The sequence below is a fragment of the Rhinolophus sinicus genome, chromosome 18 (genome assembly GCF_057876585.1).
Source record: "Rhinolophus sinicus isolate RSI-liver-muscle chromosome 18, RSI-T2T, whole genome shotgun sequence".
Taxonomy (NCBI): domain Eukaryota; kingdom Metazoa; phylum Chordata; class Mammalia; order Chiroptera; family Rhinolophidae; genus Rhinolophus; species Rhinolophus sinicus.
Window position 1 is genome coordinate 10,422,965 of NC_142518.1, and position 22,567 is coordinate 10,445,531.

Sequence of the window (22,567 nt, forward strand, 5' to 3'; positions counted from 1 at the left end):
CCTTCCTGCGAGCCCTCCGACCCTCCTTCTTCATCTGCATCTATCTCCCTTTCATCCTTCAGCCCAGGGAGCTATGTCCCCCTCAGAAAGCCCAACCTTGATCACACACCTAAAGCAGCCTCCCTCCCGCTGCCCCCTATCACAGCACCCTGGCTGTGCCCTTCCTGGTAACTCATCACAAGGTGCCATTATTTTATTTGCATCCTTGTTTCCTGTCTCTCTACCCTTCTAGGCTGTAAGCCCCATGAGGGCAGGAACATGCCTGCCATATATCTCCAGCATAAGCCCAGCGCCCTACATGCAGCACTGGGGGTTTAGGTTAGTTGTCAGGACAGGACAGAAGGGTGTCAAAATTCAGTATAAGCCCTAGGTAACAGCATTCTGGTACCTGTTTCCATAATTACAATGAATTCAAACTAAGAAGTCTCAGGATTTCATTGCTACAGAAGAAATTATCTTTAACTCAGATAGTAAAACATAATTAAAATTCAAGTTTCCTGGGTATGGAACAGATAGAAACATATGATCGTTCTGTAAAAGAATGACAATCTTAATTATGAAAATCCAAGGAAGAGCACAAGCAATCAGGAAACTGGCAGGGGGTGAACAGTATAAGGGCTCAATAACTACAGTGCAGGAGAATCCAATGGGGAAAATTTTTTTTTAGGAAAAAAAAGAGGTCTGCACTTAAACTAAACCCTATGGAGATAGCTTCTGTTTTTTGATGGGGGCATTCTGGAAGTCAACAGGAAATCTGGAAAAAGGAGGCAAAAACTTTAAATATTATTCGCTTCTGCCCTCACGTGGCCTGCAGTGGTACTGCATTCTCTCTGCTAATTCCGAAGGTTCCCTTACGGCCCCTCTGGCTCCCCACTATCATCGTGATCAGAAAGTTTCAGTATTATTACTAGAATAGTTCTAAGTTAATTATTTCCCCACATAATAGGGAAAATAGCACTCATGACAATATTTTACCATCTATCCAAAGTTGAAATTGAAGCTGCAGCAAATTAATGAGATGTGCAATGTGGGTTTTGCCTTAAAAGAAAGGTGTCCTCTCTTTTGAAAAGGAGGGTGGGAAGGAAGGAAGGAAGGAAGGAAGGGAGGGAGGGAGGGAGGGAGGGAGGGAGGGAGGGAGGAAGGAAGGAAGGAAGGAAGGAAAGAAGGAGGGAGGGAAAGAAGGAAGGAGGGAAAGAAGGAAGGAGGGAGGGCGGGACCTTTTATTCTTTTAAGCCAGGCAAAAATTATTTGACCTGTACTAAAGCCTGTCAGCTCCACTGGCCTGAGAAGTCAACGCCTCACTACAAAAAGGCTTTGGAGACATTTCAACAGCTTCTACACACTTAAAACTAAAAATCAGCTTTGGCGGCCCTTCTTCGAAACCTTAAATCATGCACAAACACAAATGTTGAGCACAACTTAAAACAAACCCAGAAGGATGTCTGCCTAATGTCCAAGAAGCAAATACAAACATCAGGGTTGTATGGAGACGAAGTTTTGCTAGGGACAAGGTGGCACCGTGTCTCTGTTTCGATGACATTAAAATTGAGACGATGAGTCCTGAAAAGCAAGAGTCATTCTCATCATCATTGTAGCTACCATAAAGCTACTAGTTATTAAAGTGCTAAATTAATGTTTGTTAAGCAAACAAGTCAATTCAAGAGCAGAATAAAAAAATATAAAGAACATACACATGAAAAAAAAAGAACAACATGCAGGTACAGGCCTAAAATGTTTGCTTGTTGTTTGTTGAGATGGAAACTGCAATTTAATTTGAGATGTCATTGAGAATTCTTGATTTCATTGTGCAAACAATTAAAGTCTGACTCTATAGCAAACTTCTTTGTAAAATGATGACAAAGAGACTCAAGTGTGCCAGCCCCAAAATGAAATATGAAAGCTTTGTTCAAGGATGATTCTCCAAAAACAATGGCTAGAAAAGCTGGGAAGATTAAAAAGTATTAATAAGGCTCATCCCAAGGTCAAATTGGGCTTATATTTTAATGAAGTTCAGGGGCAGCTCAAGTACATAAAAAAAAAAAATTCTCCTCTTTTTTTGTGATTACTATTAAAAATGTAGACTTTTTAAAAAGGAGTAGAATCAGAGTATAAAAAGCAAAAACATCCATACACATGACCATTTGGAACTTTCCCTCTGATTAAGCTAATAGTCTTAAGAAAAAGCTATTTTTTCAACTACAAAAACTAAAACAAAATGTCTGTCAATGGATGAATGGATATAGAAGATGTGATACACACACACACACACACACACACACACGGAATACTGCTCAGCCACAAAAAAAGAATGAAATTTTGCCATTTGTGACAACATGGATGGACCTTGAGGCTATTATGCTAAGCGAAATACGTCAGAAGGAAAAAGACAAATGCCTCACTCATATATGGAATCTAAAAAGAAAAAAATAGTACAAAAAAACCCAACAAAAACAAACTTATACAGAGAATAGATCAGTGGTTACTAGAGAGAAACGGGGGTAAGGATGGACAAAAGGGGTGCAAGGGGTTAATTGTATGGTGATGGATAGTAACTACACTTTGGGAGTGATCGCTTTGTAGTGTATACAAATGTTAAATTATACTGTTATCCAAATACACTACGTAATACTTGATAATGACAACAAACGACTATGTCACTGGTTTATGTACTTACTACACTAGAATTTTTATTGCTATTTTAGAGTCTACTCTATCTACTTATTTGAAATGTTTGCTGTAAAACAGTATGCCATGTTACGCCAGCAGCAGCCCCATATATCTCATGTTTACTGCGCGCGTCTCTTGATTTCATCGTTTTCGCTTGTTCTTGATTTACTCTCATGTTTTGCACAGTGACATGCTGTGCAGGCTTGTAGCCCAGGAGCAATGGGCTACCCCACACAGCCTGAGTGTGCAGTAGGCTAGACCGTCTAGGCGTGTGTAAGCGCCTCTATGATGTTCGCACAGTGACGGAATCATCTGATGACACATGTCTCAGAACTCAGACATTCCCTGTCATCAAGTAGCGAATGAATGTACTAACAGTATCTGTAGGCATCTCACAGAGTAAATGAGGTTCTTATCTCCCTCCTTCACCCCCAACACTTCTCCACCCCCTCCACCTCATGAATCCTCTTTTCAAAGCTGAGATCATTTACATCCCTGCGTTTAAGCCTCATCTGATGCATCCTGAGATTGAGTCTAAAAATTGAAAATCAGTAAATGGAGTGACCGTGTAAATCTCCTTCACTGTAGAGTCAATCTATGCCCAGTTACATCTCCGTTCTCATATCAGATGGTATTCTTCCTGGAGCTTTTACCTGCCTTTCTCTTTTCTTACACTGTTTGTTTTTATCATTGCCCAATTTGTTTGCAAACTATTCACTGTATTAGATATTAAATATCTTTGAAGGAAGCAAGCCTAATTATGCAGGCGTATTCAATTTGTAAAACTTCAACCTATACATCTAAATGTACACTTTTCTGTGTTTATGTTATACTCCAATTTAAAAAAATTAGACAGGAAGCATTCCCTCTTGCCTCGTAAATTGTGAAGAAATAAATACCAAGGAAGAGAAAATTTTGTATAGCACACTTATACATTTATATTAAGTTTATCAGCCATATTATTGCAGTAGTACAAAATAGTTACTATATACTATGGCACATTAGGTTAAGTTTATCAGCTCTATTATTAACAAAATGGATCTCGTAGATAGCATAATATCTATCTGCTAACACTGATAGCGATAACAATAATAACAGCTAACATGTTTATTGAGCACTTTCGAAATCCAGACATTGCCAAGTGCTTTATATTGTCACATTTAATCCTCACAACAACTGTTATTATCATTTTGTCGTTATTACAATATTACATTATTACCACATGGTCATAGATGAGTACATTGAAGCTTTGAGAAGTAATTTGCCAAGAGTCACACAGGCACCTTAATAATGGCTAATAATTTTTGAGCACATACTATAGATCTGACACTATTCTAAGCACTAAATGTACTGACTTATTTAATCCTCAAAACAATGAGTTAAGTATTATCATTATCCCTATTTACCAGATGAATATATTGAGACACAAAGAAGTTAAGAGAAGTCATCCAAGGTCGCCCAGCTGGTAAGGGACCCAACTGGGCTATGAACACAAACAGTCTAGCTCCAGACTCTAACCACTGACCTATACACCACTCAGGGGTCACAGGAAGAATTTGACCCTGGGCAGTCTAACCTTAGGAACCAAAATGTTCATTATTCTGCTCTCCTGCCTAGCTATTACGTCAACTGACATTTAGATAAGGAGTATATGGATGTTATCCTCATTCTGCACATTGACAATAAGGGAAGAAGTGAACAAGTAGCAAGTTCAAATACTATGTTCTTCCTTTAAACTGCTAATACCTCCAAATCACCTCTACCATCAGACTTCCCTAACTCCGTCTCTCTCTACTTCCAATGCACTTTGCAAATGCTTCTCAAATAGCGCTCACTAGAATGCATTCAGTTGTGTGAGGCAGGGTGATCTGCAACTCCTCAAGGCCGGAGACTCCTAACCCAGGCTTGGCAGAGGAGCCCCAAACATGGCCGTTATAAGCAACTGATGTCTTCGCATGCAGGTTGCTGCATGCCCACCCCAAGGGTACTCACTCTGTTTAATGCCAATCTTGCCCACTGACTTGTGAGAAGGGCAGGGACCATTTATGTCACTCCCTGGTGTAATCCACCTCCTAGCCCAGTGTCTGGCACACAGGAGACCATTTCTACATATTTGTTGAATGAATAAAGATCAGATGCTTAAAACCCAGAAGGAGATTAGTTTATGAAGAACAGTGCCATGCTTACCTCAATAACGCATATTTGGGGCTCTTCCTTATGCCCATCCACGGGCACCATGGCTTGATTCATAACCCACTCCTGGACGGCATCGGTAATATGAGGGACAACTGTAGAAAGAATTAATTAGCACAAAAGCTTATTTCATGGTCACGAGAAAGGAATGTATCACTGTCTTTTATTCTTTTTCTTTTTTTAAGGAGGGCACAGCTCACAGTGGCCCAAGTGGGGATCGAACTGGCGACCTTGGTGTTACTAGCACCACGCTCTAACCAACTGAGCTAATCGGCCGCCCCTATCACTGTATCACTGTCTCACCAAATAACCTGACAGCCACCTGGCAAATTAGATAAGCTACAGTCCTAATGCTATTATCTTCCTTCACTGAAATTAATACTGCAGGTGCAGTACAGATTTAGTCATTTAAGTGTTATGTCTTTTCTCTTGAAACTGACCGACCCCAGAGAACAAGAAACAGAAAGCAGAAATACCACCTTTAATGCAACTAGAAAGCACCTATAATGCCAACGAAAAACTGTGCAAGGAGGGCTGCCTAGGATGCTGAATGCTAGACTTCAGAGGAAAGAAGGACGCAGAGTGGCCGGGCCCTGCAGACCCTAGGCAGCCCACCAGCCAGTGTGGGGGAATCCACTCAAGAGAGTATAGACAAGGTCTGTGTGTTGACCAGTGGCCTGTACCTACTAATGTCAGCTGAAGAGGACAAAAGATAACATCTCCGCAAGTCTATGAGGCCCAAGGTTCCCTTGGGTGGTGAGCAGGCTTGCAGTTAGCTATCTCAACTGAACAGACAGCAAGGTGACATCCCCGTGGGGGCATGGGGACTCGGCGCAGCCACCTAACCTAATGTGATGGCAGGAAGTAGAAACGTTAGCCTTTAGGAAGCTGAGGCGAAAGTGAACCTGTCACCTGCCCCACCTCACCCCTGCAGCACCCTGGAAGGCAGGAAGAAGTCATCTTTGATCGGTGCATTTGGAACGACCCACTGCACATGCCTGGCCCACGCCTTTCAGGGAGGATGAGGTTTGCTGCGTTCTGCCTCCATGTGGACAGCGCAGGGATTAGGGGTCAGGGTCTGGGTCTGGGGACTTGCCGTCTCCTCCATCACTGGGACAACGCAGATGTGAGGCAGCAACTCTCCCTTCCGTGGGTCTTCCCAAGACTGACACTTGGGGGAAAACTATTAGAAAGCATCATTGTACTGGAGATCTAGGCCACACCATCCAATTTTAGCAATAACATAGCTGATCTTTTGCTGTCGATCTGTGTTAATCCTACATCTACTTCTCAGCTGGTTCCAACATGAAAGTGATTTAAAGGGGCTAGGGAATTATCACCTTTACCCCACCATGTAGGAACTTACAAATACAAGACTTCAGAGGTGTGTGTGGGGGAATCTCTTCTAAGATAAAAGAGAACCATACCATCGAGGGAAAGGGTTGGTGAAAAAAGGGTCAGCCCACGCTACCTGCCACTCCAGTTCAATCCCTCAGTCCCTCCCCAACGCTGTCCTTCTTCAAAAGGGAGTAATCATCACGCATGCAAAGATATGAGAAAAAAGGAGAAACAGAACATATTAAATAAAAGACAAAAAAATAAAACCACAAAAAAGCTGCACCCCAATCAGATAAAAATAATGAATAAATGGTTCTCCATGGATTTTATAACTAAAAGCTAGAGAGAGACAAGACAGGCAATATATGGACTAAGGGAAGCAATGGCATTAGTGAAAAAGAAAAAAAGACTGATGAAAATACAATCAGGAACATGGAGGATGAACTTGACACTTCTGAGGAAAAGGGAAAGATCCGAAAAGGATTAGAACTTGTAGAGGGCAAGGACCTCCTCACAGTCATGTCTATTTAGAGCAGGATGTAGGTGCTCAGCACACAGGGCTCCCTAATGTTTGTGGAATATAATACCTTGTACTGTTTTCCCCAGGTAGTCACCACGCCTCTCTTTATTAATCACATGCTGATATATCTTCCCAGTGGTGATGTTGTTGTCTTTATAAAGATTAATATCCAAGAACCTTTCATAATTTCCAAGGTCTAAATCAACTTCTCCACCATCATTTAAGACAAACACCTCACCTAGAAAAAAAAGGCAATGTAAAAATTTTTAATTTGCTCCCAGTAGATCATTTTTCAAAGATGGACACATTTTATTAAAAAGCTGCTAAGAGACTTATTTATAAGCCATATTCTATCATCATTTCATTATTTTGATGGAAAAACTTAACAATTCAATTATATCCTTGAAAATGCATCAGAAAAATTCCGGTATCCTATTATGGTATTTTTTAAAATGCTTACTGAAATTCTGTCTTCAAGATTTAACTTTTTCAAACTCATCATATACCACATGAAAAAGGGACTCTGAAACAGCAATTTTTAAAATGAATAGCAATTTACTTCAAAGCACAGGTATCTTGGACTCTGGAATTGGCATAAGAAAGTTTTAATTGACTCCCTTCTTGGTTAAAGCCACAATTAAACAGACAGTAGGTGAAAAGCAGGGCCCCAGGGAGCCCATGGGGCAACTTGGTGAAAGTGAGGCAAAAAAAAACAGTGTGTGCAATAAGCCACCTGCACGACAGCACCATGAAAAAGGATCTAGATGTAGACTTAACCACACAAGGAGGCCCTGCGTTGATTATTGGGCATGTCTCTGTGTCTCCAGTGTCACTTGGGGGCGTCAATTGGGAGTCCAATGTTCTAAAGCCACCTTATAAGAATTGAACCTGATTAAGGAAATTCTATCATTTACTCCTACTGTGAGATGTTCACAGCAAAAAAGGTTGGCTAGTTTACAAACCTAATCAGAAACCTTTTATATCCTCATTTAGTCTCCCTTATAAGCTACCTAAGTGTGGTCGGGAAGATCTCTAAGGACAAAAGAGTAAATTGATGAAATTGCAATATTTTCTTATTTCCCAAATTCTATTTCCAGTTCAAATTCCACTTTCTCACGTTAATCAGGAAGCACCAATCTATGAAAAAGTCTTTTTACTTTGATCATCTTAACTTCTGACAAATAAGAGACGATCTCTGAAACCCCTTTAGGTAATTTAAGCCAGATCCAGTTTGGCAGTACTCCAGGTATATGGCAAAGGTCTTCAAATGATAAATTCCTAAATTTTAAAAGTATGTACGCATTATGTTCTTAGAAGAGAAAGAAAAACTATAGATGACAAGTCTTCAAAAACAGCAATTGTAATTAAAATTCCAACAGATTTTTTTAAACTTGATAGTGACAGCAAAGTTAATTTGGAAGAAAAACAGGTGTGATTACCAAACCAAAAAATAAATGTAAATAAAAGCCCTTACAATGAATAACAGTGAGTAAAGGAAGATTGAAATACATATATATTTCAATATATATAAATATAGAATAAAATAACATTAACAAATACACAAAACCAAAATATCCAAAAAGGTCTCTATTACATAAAGGAATTTAACATGTGACTCAAAAACAAAAGATATCACAAATCAAAGTATATAAAATACTGAGAAATAAACTTCAAGGAAATGTTAGGACTTACATGAAGAAAACCTATAAACCTTACTTTAGAGACATAAAAGAAGGTATGAATAAAATCAAAGCCACTTATAAAGTTCCTGAATGAGCCAGTCAATACTTTCAGTGTTTAATTCTTCCCAAGTTAATTTATAGAGTTAAAGCAATTCCTGTCAAAAACTTCAATTTGATTTCTTGTAAAGTTTGACAAAATAATTCCTAGTTAATCTTGAAGACAGTGAACATTTCGAAATATTTTTAAAAAGAAGAAAAGGAATAATGAGAAAAGTCCTGACCTACTTGATAATAAAAAGCTGCAGCTATTAAAATGGTAGACAGGAAAAAACAAAGAGATTTGGAACAGAACAGAGTACAAAGACAGACCTAAGTATAGACAGAAATTTAGTACATAATAAAAGGTGGTATTTCAAGTCAGTGGAGAAAGGATGAAATCTTTGATAAACGCCACAAGGAATAATTGGCTAGTCAGAAAAAAAACTTTGAAAAAACAAATTATGTTACATCCTTACCTCACATCAGATGTGTTAACAATGTTAAAGTAAAAGTAAATTAAACTATAAAAGTGCCAGAAGAAAATATGGGTGGATATTTAAGTATTCCTGGGGCAGAGAAGCCTAAAGGTGACATCAAAGGCAGAAACCATAAAGGAAACAGCTGATATATTTAATCACATAAATGGTAAATTGAAATTTATCAGGAACTAACAGAGGTCATATTAAGACAAATTTCAAACAGAGTAAAAATATATACATGTGATAAATACAGGTTAATATACTTTACACCAAGTATTCCTGAAAATCATTTTAAAAGCCCAAAGGAAAATTGGCATATCACATGGCATTCATCAATTTTACTGCATACCAAACAAGCCTAAAATCTCAGCAACTTACACAACATTTATTGATTTCTCCCCCATGTTACATAGGGGCTGTGGGTCAGTTGTGAGTCTGCTGGGCATTCTCATTCCAGGACCCAGGCTGAAGGAGAAATATATCTCTTTATGGGGCAGGCAGTTCTCATGGCAGAGGGCAGAAGCACAGGAGAGACTGAGCCAAATCATGCGATTGCATTGAAAATAATTTCTCACTAATCTCCCATAGACAGAACAAATCACATGGCCAAATATGGCTACCAACCTCTCCACTTTGCCCAGGACTAATAGGGCTCCCAGAATGCAGGACTTTTAGTTTCGAAATCAGGAAAGTTCCAAACAAACCAGGTCGAGTTAACCACCCTACATGGCCAAAGGCCAACATCAATGGAGCGGGGAAATTTACTCCACAGAAGGACTTTGGGTGACAGTTTCAAATAAAAATACAATCTACCATAGATTTGAATAAATCATTCTAGAGACAAAATGAAAATCAAATCGAAACTAAAATGATGAAATACCCTTTTTTGGTTTTTTGGTTTATGCTCAGGTAGTAAAATGTAAAAAGAATAATATTCAGCAAGGATATAAAGAATCGTGGTCTTTTATACACTGTTGATAAGGATGTAAATTGGTGCAGATCTACAAGCCTTATCAGAAAAATCTTGGAGATAAGATGAAAGTTGGAATTTGGAATTTCTCTGATTATAGAAAGGACATAGAATACTTTCCATATATTAGAAAACACGCCCAAAGTAAACACATTCCAAGTGAAATGAAGACTAGAAATAGCCACCGCTTTATGAAATTTTTTCAATTTCAACATTTTTGAAACAAGACTATAAATAGCCACAAACCTATGAAGAATTTTAAAATTTCAGAACTTCATGGATTTTAGAGTTATAAATAAAGGATCATGAACCTAAAAACCTTTGGCAATATGCATTATATGTCAAAAGGCTGAAAAACATACCTACCTGTCAAATCAGAAATTCCACACCTAGGTGTTTAAAAAAATAAATTTTAAAGATTTCCATCACAGTGTTGTTTATATCAATACAGTGGAAATTATTTCCTATTATTGTTCAGATTCTGTGAAGCCTTTAAGAGTACAGAATACATAAAAATATTCAAGGTACATTAAGTTTTGTAAATTAGATTTAAAATAATGTAAGATTGCAAGAGTCAATTCATTAAGAGTTCAAAAACAAGCAAAACTAATTTATGGTGTTACAAGACAGTTACCTTGGTGGTTTGGGGCAAAGGGGCTTTCTGGTTTTTGATTTGGGGGCTGATTACACGGTATGTTCATTTCATCAAGAGATACACATGATTTATGCACTTTCCTGATTGTATGTAAAAAATTTTAAATGAAAGTAAGTAAGGGCTAATGTCTTTTTAAAAATAATTACTATGTACATCAAAATGTCCACATTAATAATAGTCATTCCAAGAAGTGGGAAATGGATGATTTTTATTTTCTTCATGCCATTATATATTGTCAATGTAATTGTCATACATTCTACACTGTCTGAATTTTTCTCTTAACAATAAAATGTTAAGAGAAATATATAACCTTTATGATAAATAAAAGAAATGAAAACTAATTCATACTGCAAACGGTGCAATAAAAATGGTGTCCTCACATTGTTTTCTAAAAGGGTGGACTGATTTGGAATGTCATCAGCAATGTGAACAATCTATCAACGACCATGAGAACATTCGCATATTCATAATGTATGATCCAACAGCTCTACTTCTGGAACTCCATCCTAAAGAAATTACCAAAATATAAGAAAGAACTGCAATTTAACCCAGTGCTTTAAAAGTGAGGAAGTGGTTCTCTTTCATACCATGCTCATAAGGTGAAAAAGTGCCCGCATCGATGTTGATATAGGGGTCGATTTTGATGGCAGTAACTCGGAGTCCACATGACTTCAGAATCATCCCAATGCTGCTCGCAATGATCCCTTTCCCAATGCCTGAAATGACCCCACCAGTGACCAGGATGTACTTCATTGGCGGAGGAATGGCTGGGTGCCAACACCCAGATATAATCTGAAAGGTAATAAAACTGAGGATCAGAGAAGAGAAACATGTTCTCAAACCAGTAAAGCAGAGAGTGTGTTAAACCAGAATTTCAAAAGTATACTGCATTTTTCTATCTAACCTAAATATTTGAAACTTTTGAAACAAAGTCTTATCTTCTAGGCTTTTAATTTCTGCCAACATGTAAGAAGATGTGGCTACTTTCTGCAAGCAAAGTGGCTGACTCCATTGACCTGATTTTCCATTTACCTCAACTCTGTCATGCAACAAACTTCATCATGAAAAAAACAATTTCTCTGGGATTCAGAGGCATGGTAAAATTTATAAGAGATCAGGTGCTCTTGTCAGACAGGTATGTACAAGCTGTACTTGGGCAAGTTACTAATCCATTATGTGCCTGTTTCTTCACCTGCGTAAAGGAAAAATAACAGTCCCTCAGAATTCAGGGGAGGAGACTCCCAGTCAAGATGGTGGAATAGGTAAATGCTGTGCTTGCCTCCTTTCATGACCATATCAAATTACAACTAAACTACAGAACAACCATCGAGAATTGCCTGCAGTCGAGCTCAACAGAAGTCCCATAACTAAGGATATACAGAAGAAGCTACTATGAGACTGGAAGGAATGGCAGACGCGGAAGGCCTGGTCCCACACCCATGTGTGGTAGTTAAAAATCAGGAGGGATATCTCAGCTGCAGAAGTCCCCCTGAGGAGCGAGGGGTTCTAGACCCACATAAGGCTCCCCACCCTGGGGTTCCAGTGCCTGGAAGAGAAGTCCCCACAACTCCTGGCTATAAAAACCAGTGGAGATTGTGCCTGAGTGAGACAGAGGGCAGCTGGAGCCTCAGGAGCTACTCTTAAAGGGTCCACGCATGGACTTACTTGCTGACAGACTCATTCACTCAGCTCCAAGTGCTGGGGCAGCAGCTCAGGGGGTGCCAGGGACATATGAGGAAAAACTGAACTGTCTGGCTTCAGGACAAGGGTTGGAGGGACAGCTTTCTCCCAGACACAAGTGCTGGCAGAAGCCATTGTTCCTTTGCTGAGTCCTTCCCCCTCCCAGCATGCAGACACAGGTGGCCACCATATCTGAATTTCCATCAACCTAGCTAACACTGTTCCCCTGCCCTGGTGATTCCCTGAGACCCCACCCCACCCAACTTGCGGGCCCACCAAAGCCACTTCAGTGTCTTTTCCATGCAAACAGCCTGTCTCGGCTCATGCTGCGGATTTTCTTAAAATCTCCCAAAGGTTCACAAACCCAAAACAAGCAGCATCTGGTCTCAGCATGCCCGGTACCTCTTGCCAAGTAGCCCCAACCATGGCACTAGCCTTGGTTGGCAGCTTATGCTCTCCTAAGCACCTGCAAGCCCAGCACAAGTGGCAACCACCTGCAGATCACTTTGCAGCTCATACCAGGTGGCCACGGACAGGCCACAGGCAGCAGCTGATCTTGGCTGCACCAGAACCCCTCCCAAGAGGCCCCAGAACCAACATACCACTGGCCGGTTTCAGACGACACCAGAGCACCACACAACCACCTTCACAAAAGACACACCCAAATGGCACACTGGGCAGGCACCAGAGTCCTACTAAAGAGAATGCTGCTCCATAGGGTCAGCCCCTGCACCACAGCTCCTCCCCACTGCAGTCACAGCCAGTCCTCACAACCAATCAGCCTGAGGGACAATCCCTCCCAGTGACATGCTAACAGCAATCAAGGCTCAGCTACAACAGGAGGGCACAGACAACCCACACAAGGGACACACCTGCAGCACTGGGCTCAAGTGACCAGGGAGACTGAGACACTGGGCCCCACAGGACACCTACTACATAAGGCCACTCTACTAAGACCAGGAGACACAGCAGCCCTACTAATACATAAAAACAAACACAGGGAAGCAGCCAAAATGTGGAGACAAAGAAACATGTTCCAAATGAAAGAACAGACTAAGGCTCCATGAAAAGAACTAAACAAAATGGAGACAAGCCATCTACCAGATGCAGAGTTCAAAACACTGCTTTTAAGGATACTCAGTGATCTCAGTGAGAACTTCAACAGAGATAGGAAACATAAAACTGGAGATAGAAAACATAAAAAAGAACCAGTCAGATATGAAGAATACAATAACTGAAATGCAGACGACATTGATGTGTCAGCGTAGGGTCCTCGATTGTAACAAATGCACCACTCCAGTGGGGATAATGATAGTGGGGGAGGCTGTGTACATGGTTCAGGGTGTATATGTGAACTCAGTACTTTCTGCTCAGTTTCACTGTGAACCTAAAATTGCTCTAAAAAGTAGTCTATTCTAAAAAAAAAATCAATATTCAAATATGCCAACATGAAAAAAATCTCTAGGTGGTTCTCAAGATTAATTGAGCTAAGGTATAAATCAGAGGTCAGCAAACCAGAGCCCACTGGTCACATCTGACCTACTGTCTATTTTTGTATGGTCCCCAAGATAAGAATATTTTTTTAACATTTTATGTTAAGAAAAGATCAAAAGAAGAATATTTCATGACATATTAAAATTGTATGAAATTCAAACTTCAGTGTCCATAAATCTAGTTTTATGAGCCCACAGCCATACCCACTCACATATTGTCCACAGTCACTTTCTTGCTACAGTGGCAGAGCTGACTAATTGTGATGACAGAGACCTCTGGCCTACAAAGCCTGAAATATTTACTATCTGGCCTTTTACAGGAAATATTTGCTGATGCCTGGTATGGAGTGGGTCAAAATCAACCCCTATATTAACAGATAGTAAGAACTTAATAAAATTTAGCTATTAATATCACTATTATTAATAATAAATGTATCTTCCTTAACTAAGCATGCTGAGCACTGAATCTGTTCCATTACCTATCAGTTTTACCATGCAGGAATATCCAAGCAGGAAAAAAAAGAGAAAATATTATGTCATAAGGAAATTTTATTTCACTTTTCTGCAGCTGTCTGATTCAAACCTTTTTATTTGAGAGTCAGACAGGAAACCCAATAGCTACTTGGTTTTCTTTACTTTGAATACTATTGTTTTTCCCTTGAACCTGTGCAGGGGCCTTCCGTGCTTGCCATTTCACCACGCATGTGCAAGTAAGCCTTAACAATGTTATCTGCGTAGTCATGGATGGCAGGCAAATGGGTAACTAAGACCACTAACACAAATTTACAACTGCAAAAAAAGAAAGTAACTAATAAAAGCTAATAAGTATAAATCCCACTTTCTATTTTAATTCATGAATTTTTTTAAATACTTGGAAATTAAGCACAAATGCAATCAGGGAGGAATGGTTTCAATCACCCATTTATCTTATTTGTCAGCCCTCCTCGAAGGAACGCCCATCCTGATTTTGTACTGTCCTTTGCTTATCATTCAAAGCAAACTATCTTAACTTAAAGGTGTAAAGTTATCTCACTTCGGAGCTGTGAGTTGAATTTGAACTACCTGACCATGGTGAGGGAGAGTAAACCGAAGCCATCCACAATATACATGTCCCATCCCAAATGGCTTCCCTAAGTCCCTGGGCCTGCCTTTCTCTACACAATACACTTGGTCTCCTTCAGCGCCATTGGTCCTCTTCCCTAACTACCTGGCCATCCACTCATTTAGCTTAAAAGAGTCTCAATCCAAACCCAGAATAATCCCCCTATAGATCCAAAATGTATCTGAATATTCATCTCTTTCTACTCCTACTGGCCCAGGTTGTCATTATAGTGGTAATTTCTTCACAACCCTCCCTTACCCATCCCACTGTTGACTTCTTCTATTTGGTAACTGCCCCTCCTATTCAAATGCTAGTCTGTCATTTACAGCTCTGACCATGGGCAACTTCTTCAACTTTTCTAAACCTCAATTTTCTCTACTTATGCAGTACACAGGGATCATAACAGTGCCTGCTTTATAGAGGTGGATGGGCATTTAGAAGAGTGCAACCAAGTGCTAAATGAATTCAGCTGTTATTATGTTCAGAGCCATCTACTTGCTGATTCAATCAGCCCACAAATGTTTGCTGAATGTCTAGTATACACTTAGCATGTTCCCAGGTCCTGGGGATCCCTGGGGTGAACAAAAAGTTAAGGTCCCTGTGCTCTTAGACTTCACCTTTCCTGTGCAATTAAGGCACAAATAAGCAGTGCTGTAATTATACCTTATTCTGGCACCGTCACACTGTTAAAATGACTTCCCATTTATAAAAGTTAGCAAAATCAAAAAATGCCATAGAAAAGTGGAGTGTAGGCAATTACGAGTTTTATATATTTTCAAATGTGCTTTTTGAAGCACATTAGTTATTTTACAAAGACCTTCTTGATTATGTCACTTAATACCAAAGAGACACCTAGTCCTTTTTAAACCTCTTTTAAACAAACAAAAAGTTTGAAGCAAAGTTTTTAAAACTGCAGGAAAAGGCAGGCTCTTCAAGCTACTTCCTTCAATCGAGATGTTTTGTTTCCCATGCGAAGACTGAAGTTTTCACTTACTCACATACAGTGAGCGGGACAAATTGCCTGTAAAATAGGAGTATGTAGGGCTACACTGTCTGCTGTCCTACAAAAACATTGCACAAGCCAGCTGTGTAATTTTAAATTCTTTAGTAGCCATAGTAAAAAATAAACAGATGAAGTTAATTGTAATAATCTTATCTAACCCAATGTACCCAAAATGCTTTCATTCTACATCGTTTTTTTCTTTTTTCTTTTTTTTTGGTACTAAGTCCTCCAAAATCAGGTGTGTTCACTCAGCACATCTCAATTCAGACTTGCCACATTTCCAGTGCTCCACTCGCCAGTGGCTGCCACACTGGATAGTGCAGGCCTAGAGCAACTAAAAACATCAGAAGCACCCAGAGACACTTGTCAACAGCCATTTAAAACGCAATGTTAGGAGCGACAGTACTTACTGAATGATCCCATTTTATGAAGCTCTAGAATAGGCAAAATTAAGCTATGATAGAAATGGGGGGGGAGGATGTGGATTGACTGGAAGCGGCAGGAGGGAACATTCTGGAGTGATGGAAATGGTCTATGTCGGGGTAGTGGTTACAGGAGTGTATAATTTGTCAGACCCCGATCTGCACACTTAAAAGGGGGCATTTTATTGTATGTAAATTATACATCAAATTTGTAAAAATTGTTGGGAAAAGAAAGCTGTTTTGTAGCAGCATCGTACTTCCGCACAGTGCGCCCTAACCAGCTATTATGGGGGAAACGCGAGGGTCGTTGTTTAACGAGTGTATAGGCGAGGAGAGGACAGAAAGGCCATTTCACTCTGCGCGGGGCTTCACTTCCGCCAACGCCATCTCAGAGCTCCCCAGGCCCCGGAGAAATGGGGAGGGGAGAAGCGCACCCTGGAGACGCTACGCTACCAGCCCAGGGTAGCGGCCGCGACAGGGCTGGACCGCAGTGAGCACCCGCGGGGCGGCCCCGGCCCCGCACCCACTGGGTCTGCGTGAGCTGGGTGCCGGGATGCGCCCGGCCGCTGGCCTCTCTCGGACTGGGCGCTGGCGCCATCGGGGAGGGGACAAAGGCGCCCGGCCTTAAGTGAGCACCCGGGTTGGGCGCGCGGGCAGAGAGGCCTTGGGGTCGCGGGTGGCCCCGGCGAAAAGGCCCTGGGAGCCCGGGGGAGGGCCGGACGGGGAGTTACCTGCGCGGTGGTGGTGGCGCCTGGAGGGTGCAGGGTGGTAACGACGGGCTCCGCCCCGCGGCTGGCCCGCGCTCACCTGTGGGGCTGGGGAGGGGGCCGCCGCTAGGGGTGTCTCGAGTAGCCCCCGGGTTCTTCCCGCCTCCGGCGCAGGCCTCGGGGTGCGCGGCGCCCTCTTCGCCCACCTTTCCCTCGCCTGCCGCCGCCGGCCCAGCTGACTCACGCTGGTGAGCTTGAGGTTTACACCCGGGTTTGTGCAGTGCAACAAACCAGCGCCTAAAAAGTGACTCCTACGGCACAGCTTCCCGTCACCCTCTGCCCTGGACGCACTTGGCCCCAGGGCTCACTCTGCCTGGGACTGCTCCTCCCCTCTGCGGCTCACTTAGCAAAGGCCCTTCGAAGACCCAGGTGAACAGCACGGTCCAGCAGAGAGAGCCCTGCCCCCTTGGCACGCCGAGACCCTTTCGTGGGGTCCTCCTGTCCTGTTCTAACCACTGTGAAGAACCTCACTGTCACAAAAGTTTGTGGGTCCCCTGCTACACTCCAGGAACTGCAGGAGTGCTGAGGAGAGGACAAAAGGGGGGGGTACCTGCCTTTGAGGGGCTCACAATCTGAGGGGTCTACATGTCTATTGGAATGAGTAAGGTTCCCAGAACAATCACTGTGTATTAAGAAAATGCAGGAAGGCGGACAATCAGGACTTTACCAAGTGACTTTTTAAGAGTCTTTTTGGAGGATGGTTGGTGCCTGGGAAGGAACACAGGAGGTTATTAAGGTGACGGGAAGAACGTACACAAACCACTGAAGGAGAAAGCATCTAACTATGGACAAGAGAAGGGTTTAGAGTAAAATGAAAGGGTTGGGAAAGGGGTGAAAATTTGGACACTCTAGTGTGCCAAGTTCGACAAGTGTCATTAAACACCTAGTGGAGTTTAGAAACCATAACTGTATAATGATGTTCAGATATTATTTTACAAGATATCTAGATGTAGGTATATAAATATAGATATTTATGATAAAACCAGAGTTTGCAGTTTGAGTACAGTAGAAGGACAAAAGAATGAGGAAGTTGAGGGCACTGAAAGAACAGTAGTAATGCTTCAGAGGTCTAGTCCACAGAGGAAAGAAACAGAGAGCAGCAGGTCTCTGATAGACTGGGGGAAAGAGAAGAGAGGGACCAAAGACAGGGGCCCATGGGAATGCGGGAAGTGATGAGTTGTCACCAGAGTGTGGTATTGATATTAAAGGCGTCAAAGGGGAAGTACTTCTGGATGGTATGGTTTAGGGTCTGACTGCTGAAACAGTCAAGTGAATGGGCATCGCTGGCATTGGGTCTAGCGCCTACCAGGCCAGGGTGTGGGACACTGAGGACCCTGGAAGGATGGTGGAACTTAGAGGAGTCGAATGAGGTCAAGAAACCAAGTCTCCCGTGACTGGGGAGGAGTGACCCCAAAGCTAATAGACAACGGCACCAAGGTAGTGTAGAGGGTTGTATGGCAAAATTAAATGAATTTCAAAACAGAAGGGAGTTTCTCCTGCCTAAGTATGACAGAGCAGTGTCATGGAAGAAGCAGTAAGGAGCTAGGGATGGTGATGTCAACTTCTGGGAAAATGAGCAGAAGCTCCACACAGCAGGAACTAGAGGGGAGACCCAAGTCTCCGTGAAGGCTAGGAGTGAATGAATAAATGAATGAACAAGATTTTTTAAAGGAGGAAACACCTTTTACAAAGGCTGGAGGCATAGAAGTTTGCTATGAAACAAGTAGTCCAGAAGACTCAGTGGAAGGATGCTAGTGATACACGTTGACATTGATGGTAAGACTTAACACCGGCCACGTAGGTAAGGTTTCCTTCCACATTTCAGTACTTCGTTTCCTTTTTACAACCAGGACAGTTATGTTCTTCTTTTGGTAAATATGACGAACCTGAGGCTTAGAGATGTGAAGTGCCCTGACCAAAGGTACCTTAGCTAATGTAAGTAGCAAAGCCAGAACATTGTGGGGAGGAAAAATAATATTTCCTCCTACCCCTTTAACTTCTTCTAGACTAATAATCAAATTAACATGAGACAGATTAACAGGAGAAAATGACCAAAGTTATTACATATGTACATGTGGGGGTTCCATAAGAGTATGAGACCTGAGGACAGATCAGGCAGTTAAGGTTTATATGTCATCTTGAGCTAAGGAGAAGGGTAGGGGGTGTTGTTTGGGGGACTTCCAGGGCAGGAAGACAATTCCCATGGAGATGGAAAATCAAATGTTTGGTACATAGATGTATACTGAGCCACCTTGAACGATGGGACACAGGGAGGACGTAACAAATAGTCCTTGCTAGTCTCCTCTCTGTCTGTCACGCACTAGTTTATATTAAACTGTAGTTAGTTATCTCTGATGACATCTCCCTTCCTGGAGCAGATCCTCTAAATAAATTATTTTAGGCAGTTAAGGGGAAGGTCCAAGTTTCTTCCTGAGTCTTTCGTTTCTTGAAAATAATCAGCTTAAAATAATCAATATCCCAAAAGGTATATTTGGGGGTGGCAAACTCTGCTTTCCCTCAATATCAGTATAAAAGATCTGTCCCCAAAGCCAGACTCTTCACCACAGGATGTAAGTCCTCATCTTTATCTTATTCCACTAATCTATGAGGCTAATGGAAGAAAGATCTTTTGTGACTACAAAGGGGTTATTATGATAACTATTGTATTAGCAATCCAAAATGGGGAAAAAAAGTGAGCAGAAAAACAAATTTGATAATAGGGTTCAGAAGACTGATTCCTGTGGGATAAGGGTGTGTCCTACTTCAACAAGTGTTTATTCATGGCTTACTTACTACCAGCATAGCATTGAGGATAAAAAATAGAGGAAAAGAAGTCTGTCATTAAGTTGATCGTTCATGTTTTTTTAAATCTCTTATTTTGAAAAAGTCTTCTTTTCCAAATGATTGTGAAGGACAGAATGTCTGTCCCTGGGGGAATATAGCCTTCACCATGGATTTGGGTGGTCCTGGAGATAAAGCAAAAGTAAGGCTGAATGGGCTGGGCCCCCACCTCTGCTATTGGAAGGGCCAGCACTGCATTCCTTTTGGAGAAGAAACTTGAAGAATAACAAGTCAAAAGTATTCACGTGTTAGATGATGGAGTTAGACCCTTCCTCCTAGGCTTCTGAATGGAATTCTGAGCTCATTCCAATTACACTTGAACTAAATATCCTTTTTCTGGAAAGTGTTGACCATTTTCAGGTTCTCACTTACTCAATAAATCCTAAAAAGACATTGGTCCTAAGATGTCTCTTGACTTTCAAAGCTGAATCAATACCCAGACTCTAAAAACAGGTTGGAATGTCATTGATGCCACTGAATTGTACACTTCAAAATGGTTATAATGGCAAATTTTATGTTTTATATAATTTACTATAATTTAAAAAATTAATAGTGTAATACACCAAAAACCATCTAATTGTCCACTTTAAACTGGTGAGTTTTATGGTATGTGAGTTGTATCTCACTAAAGCTATTTGGAAAAACAAAGCAAAACAGGTTGGGCTTGTTAAGCCAAATTCCTGGACCAAAATTGTAAATATACCTCCAGGCTGGAAAACTGGAGATCAGGGAAATCAGAATTGGAATTCATTCCCCACATACTTACGGGAACTAGGCTACTCTTCTCAAAATGGTGGGAGGAGGGGGAGGACTAAGGGGTGTCCTTTGCCAACAGATTGAGACCGTGTTTGGAAAATATGTTCATGAACTCCCTGCTTTGAAGGGGTAGTTGTTAACTTGGCCAGCTTTCTGTTCATTTGTTTATATGTTATTATGGAAAAGGTTAAATACAGAGGGTGCCAAAAAATGTATACACATTTTAAGAAAGGAAAAAACTATTAAAATTGTAATACTCAATATATACAGATAACAAAAGATGAATGCAAGTCAGGTTTGACTTCTGCAATTACAAGAGGTGCTCAAAGTGTTTACCATCAGCGTCCAGACGCTTCTGATTATGGCGAACTACTGCTTGAGCATAGATAACATCTCTTAAAATGTGTATACATTTTTTTGGCATCCCCGGTATATAGAAAAGCAGACATAATACCACCCAGACATATAACCACCCAGCCTCAACAATTATCAACCCATGGCCAGGCTTGTTTCACCTATATCCCCTCCCATACCCTCTCCTGCATCTTGTATTAATTTGAAGCAAATGCCAGCAACCCTATAATTTCATTGGTAAATATCTCAGTATGACTCTCTAAAAGAATGCCTTTATACACACACATACACACCCCATTACAATTTAAAAATTAACAATTCCTATGTCTATAAACACATGAATTAATAAACAAAATGCGGTATATACATACAATGGAATGTTATTCAGCATTTTTTAAGGTAGCCTTTCTTAAGGATTTTAAAGAAATTCTGACACATGCTACAATATAAATGAACCTCAAGGACATTTGCTAAGTGAAATAAACCAGTCACAGAAAGACAAATATGGTACAATTCCACTTACCTGAGGTTCCTGAAGTAATCAAATTCATACAGAAAGTAACTTGGTTACCAAGGCCTGGGGAGAGGAGAGAATGGGGAGTTGTTTAATGGGTACAGAATTTCATTTTTGCAATACAAAGAGTTTTGGAGATTGGTTGCATAACAGTGTGAATGTGCTTAACACTACTGAACTGTACACTTAAAAATGGTTAAGATGGCCTATGGCTTTTAACTCAGAGGAAGCCAAAGTGCAAATTTCTTCTGTCATCCGGAGTCCAGGTTCATCAGACACCAGCCACCTCCACCAGGCCGCTGAACTTCATTGGTTCGACCCCAATGAGATTAGTCGTAAACCTGAGGTGCACCATTGGGAAGTCGGTGCCACGTCTGCCCTAGCCCCCACGATCAGCCCCCTGGGTCTCTCTCCAGAAAAGGTTGGTGATAACATGGCCAAAGCAACCCGTGATTGGAAGAGTCTGAGGATGACCGTGAAACTGACCATTCAGAACAGACAAGCCCAGATTGAGGTGGTACCTTCTGCCTCTGCCCTGATCATCAAAGCCCTCGAAGAACCTCCGAGACACACAGAAGCAAAAAACATCAAGCACAGTGGAAATATGAGTTTTGATGAGATTGTCAACATTGCCCGACAGATGCGGCACCGATCTTTAGCTAGAGAACTCTCTGGAAGCATTAAAGAGCTCTCCGTGACTGCCCAGTCTGTGGGCTGCAATGTTGATGGCTGCCACCCTCATGACATCATAGAGGGTGCAGTGATGCAGTGGAATGCCCAGCTAGTGAAGGACTACAAAGGAAAAGATTGCAATTAAAGATCATTTGACAACCAAAAATAAAATGGTTAAGATGGTAAATTTCCTGTGTATTCTACCACAATTAAAATTTTGAAAATTTAGCAATTCCATAATTTCATGATCTATCAAGTGCCCAAACTTCCAATTCTTATAAAATCATACCTTTTCCCCAATGTGCTTGTTTGAATTAGGATTTGAATAAAATCCACAAAGTGCCATGCATTATGTCTCTTAAATCGTTTTGAATGTATAGGTTCCCTTTCTCCCTTTCCTTGCTATTTATTTGAATAAAC

The 22,567-nt window shown here is 41.1% G+C and overlaps 1 protein-coding gene and 1 pseudogene across 6 annotated transcripts in view; one reads left to right on the forward strand and one right to left on the reverse strand.

The window, feature by feature from the left end:
* Window positions 1-22,567, reverse strand: part of CTPS2 (CTP synthase 2) — a 101,235-nt gene that overhangs the window by 78,619 nt on the left and 49 nt on the right. Inside the window, exons 1-5 of one of the 6 annotated variants that reach the window (XM_019746325.3) lie at window positions 22,437-22,554; window positions 21,485-21,538; window positions 11,131-11,335; window positions 6,786-6,956; window positions 4,855-4,955 (exon numbers count right to left, since the gene is read on the reverse strand). In XM_019746325.3, the coding sequence (XP_019601884.1) occupies window positions 4,855-4,955; window positions 6,786-6,956; window positions 11,131-11,296 (438 nt within the window). In that variant the 5' untranslated portion in view covers window positions 11,297-11,335; window positions 21,485-21,538; window positions 22,437-22,554. Of the gene's footprint in view, window positions 1-4,854; window positions 4,956-6,785; window positions 6,957-11,130; window positions 11,336-16,974; window positions 17,377-21,484; window positions 21,539-22,436; window positions 22,555-22,567 lie in introns of those variants that run through there. The other 5 variants (XM_074324098.2, XM_074324097.2, XM_019746328.3 and 2 more) reach the window with 5 other exon arrangements.
* LOC141569733 (large ribosomal subunit protein uL11 pseudogene) lies at window positions 21,558-22,430 on the forward strand (annotated as a pseudogene).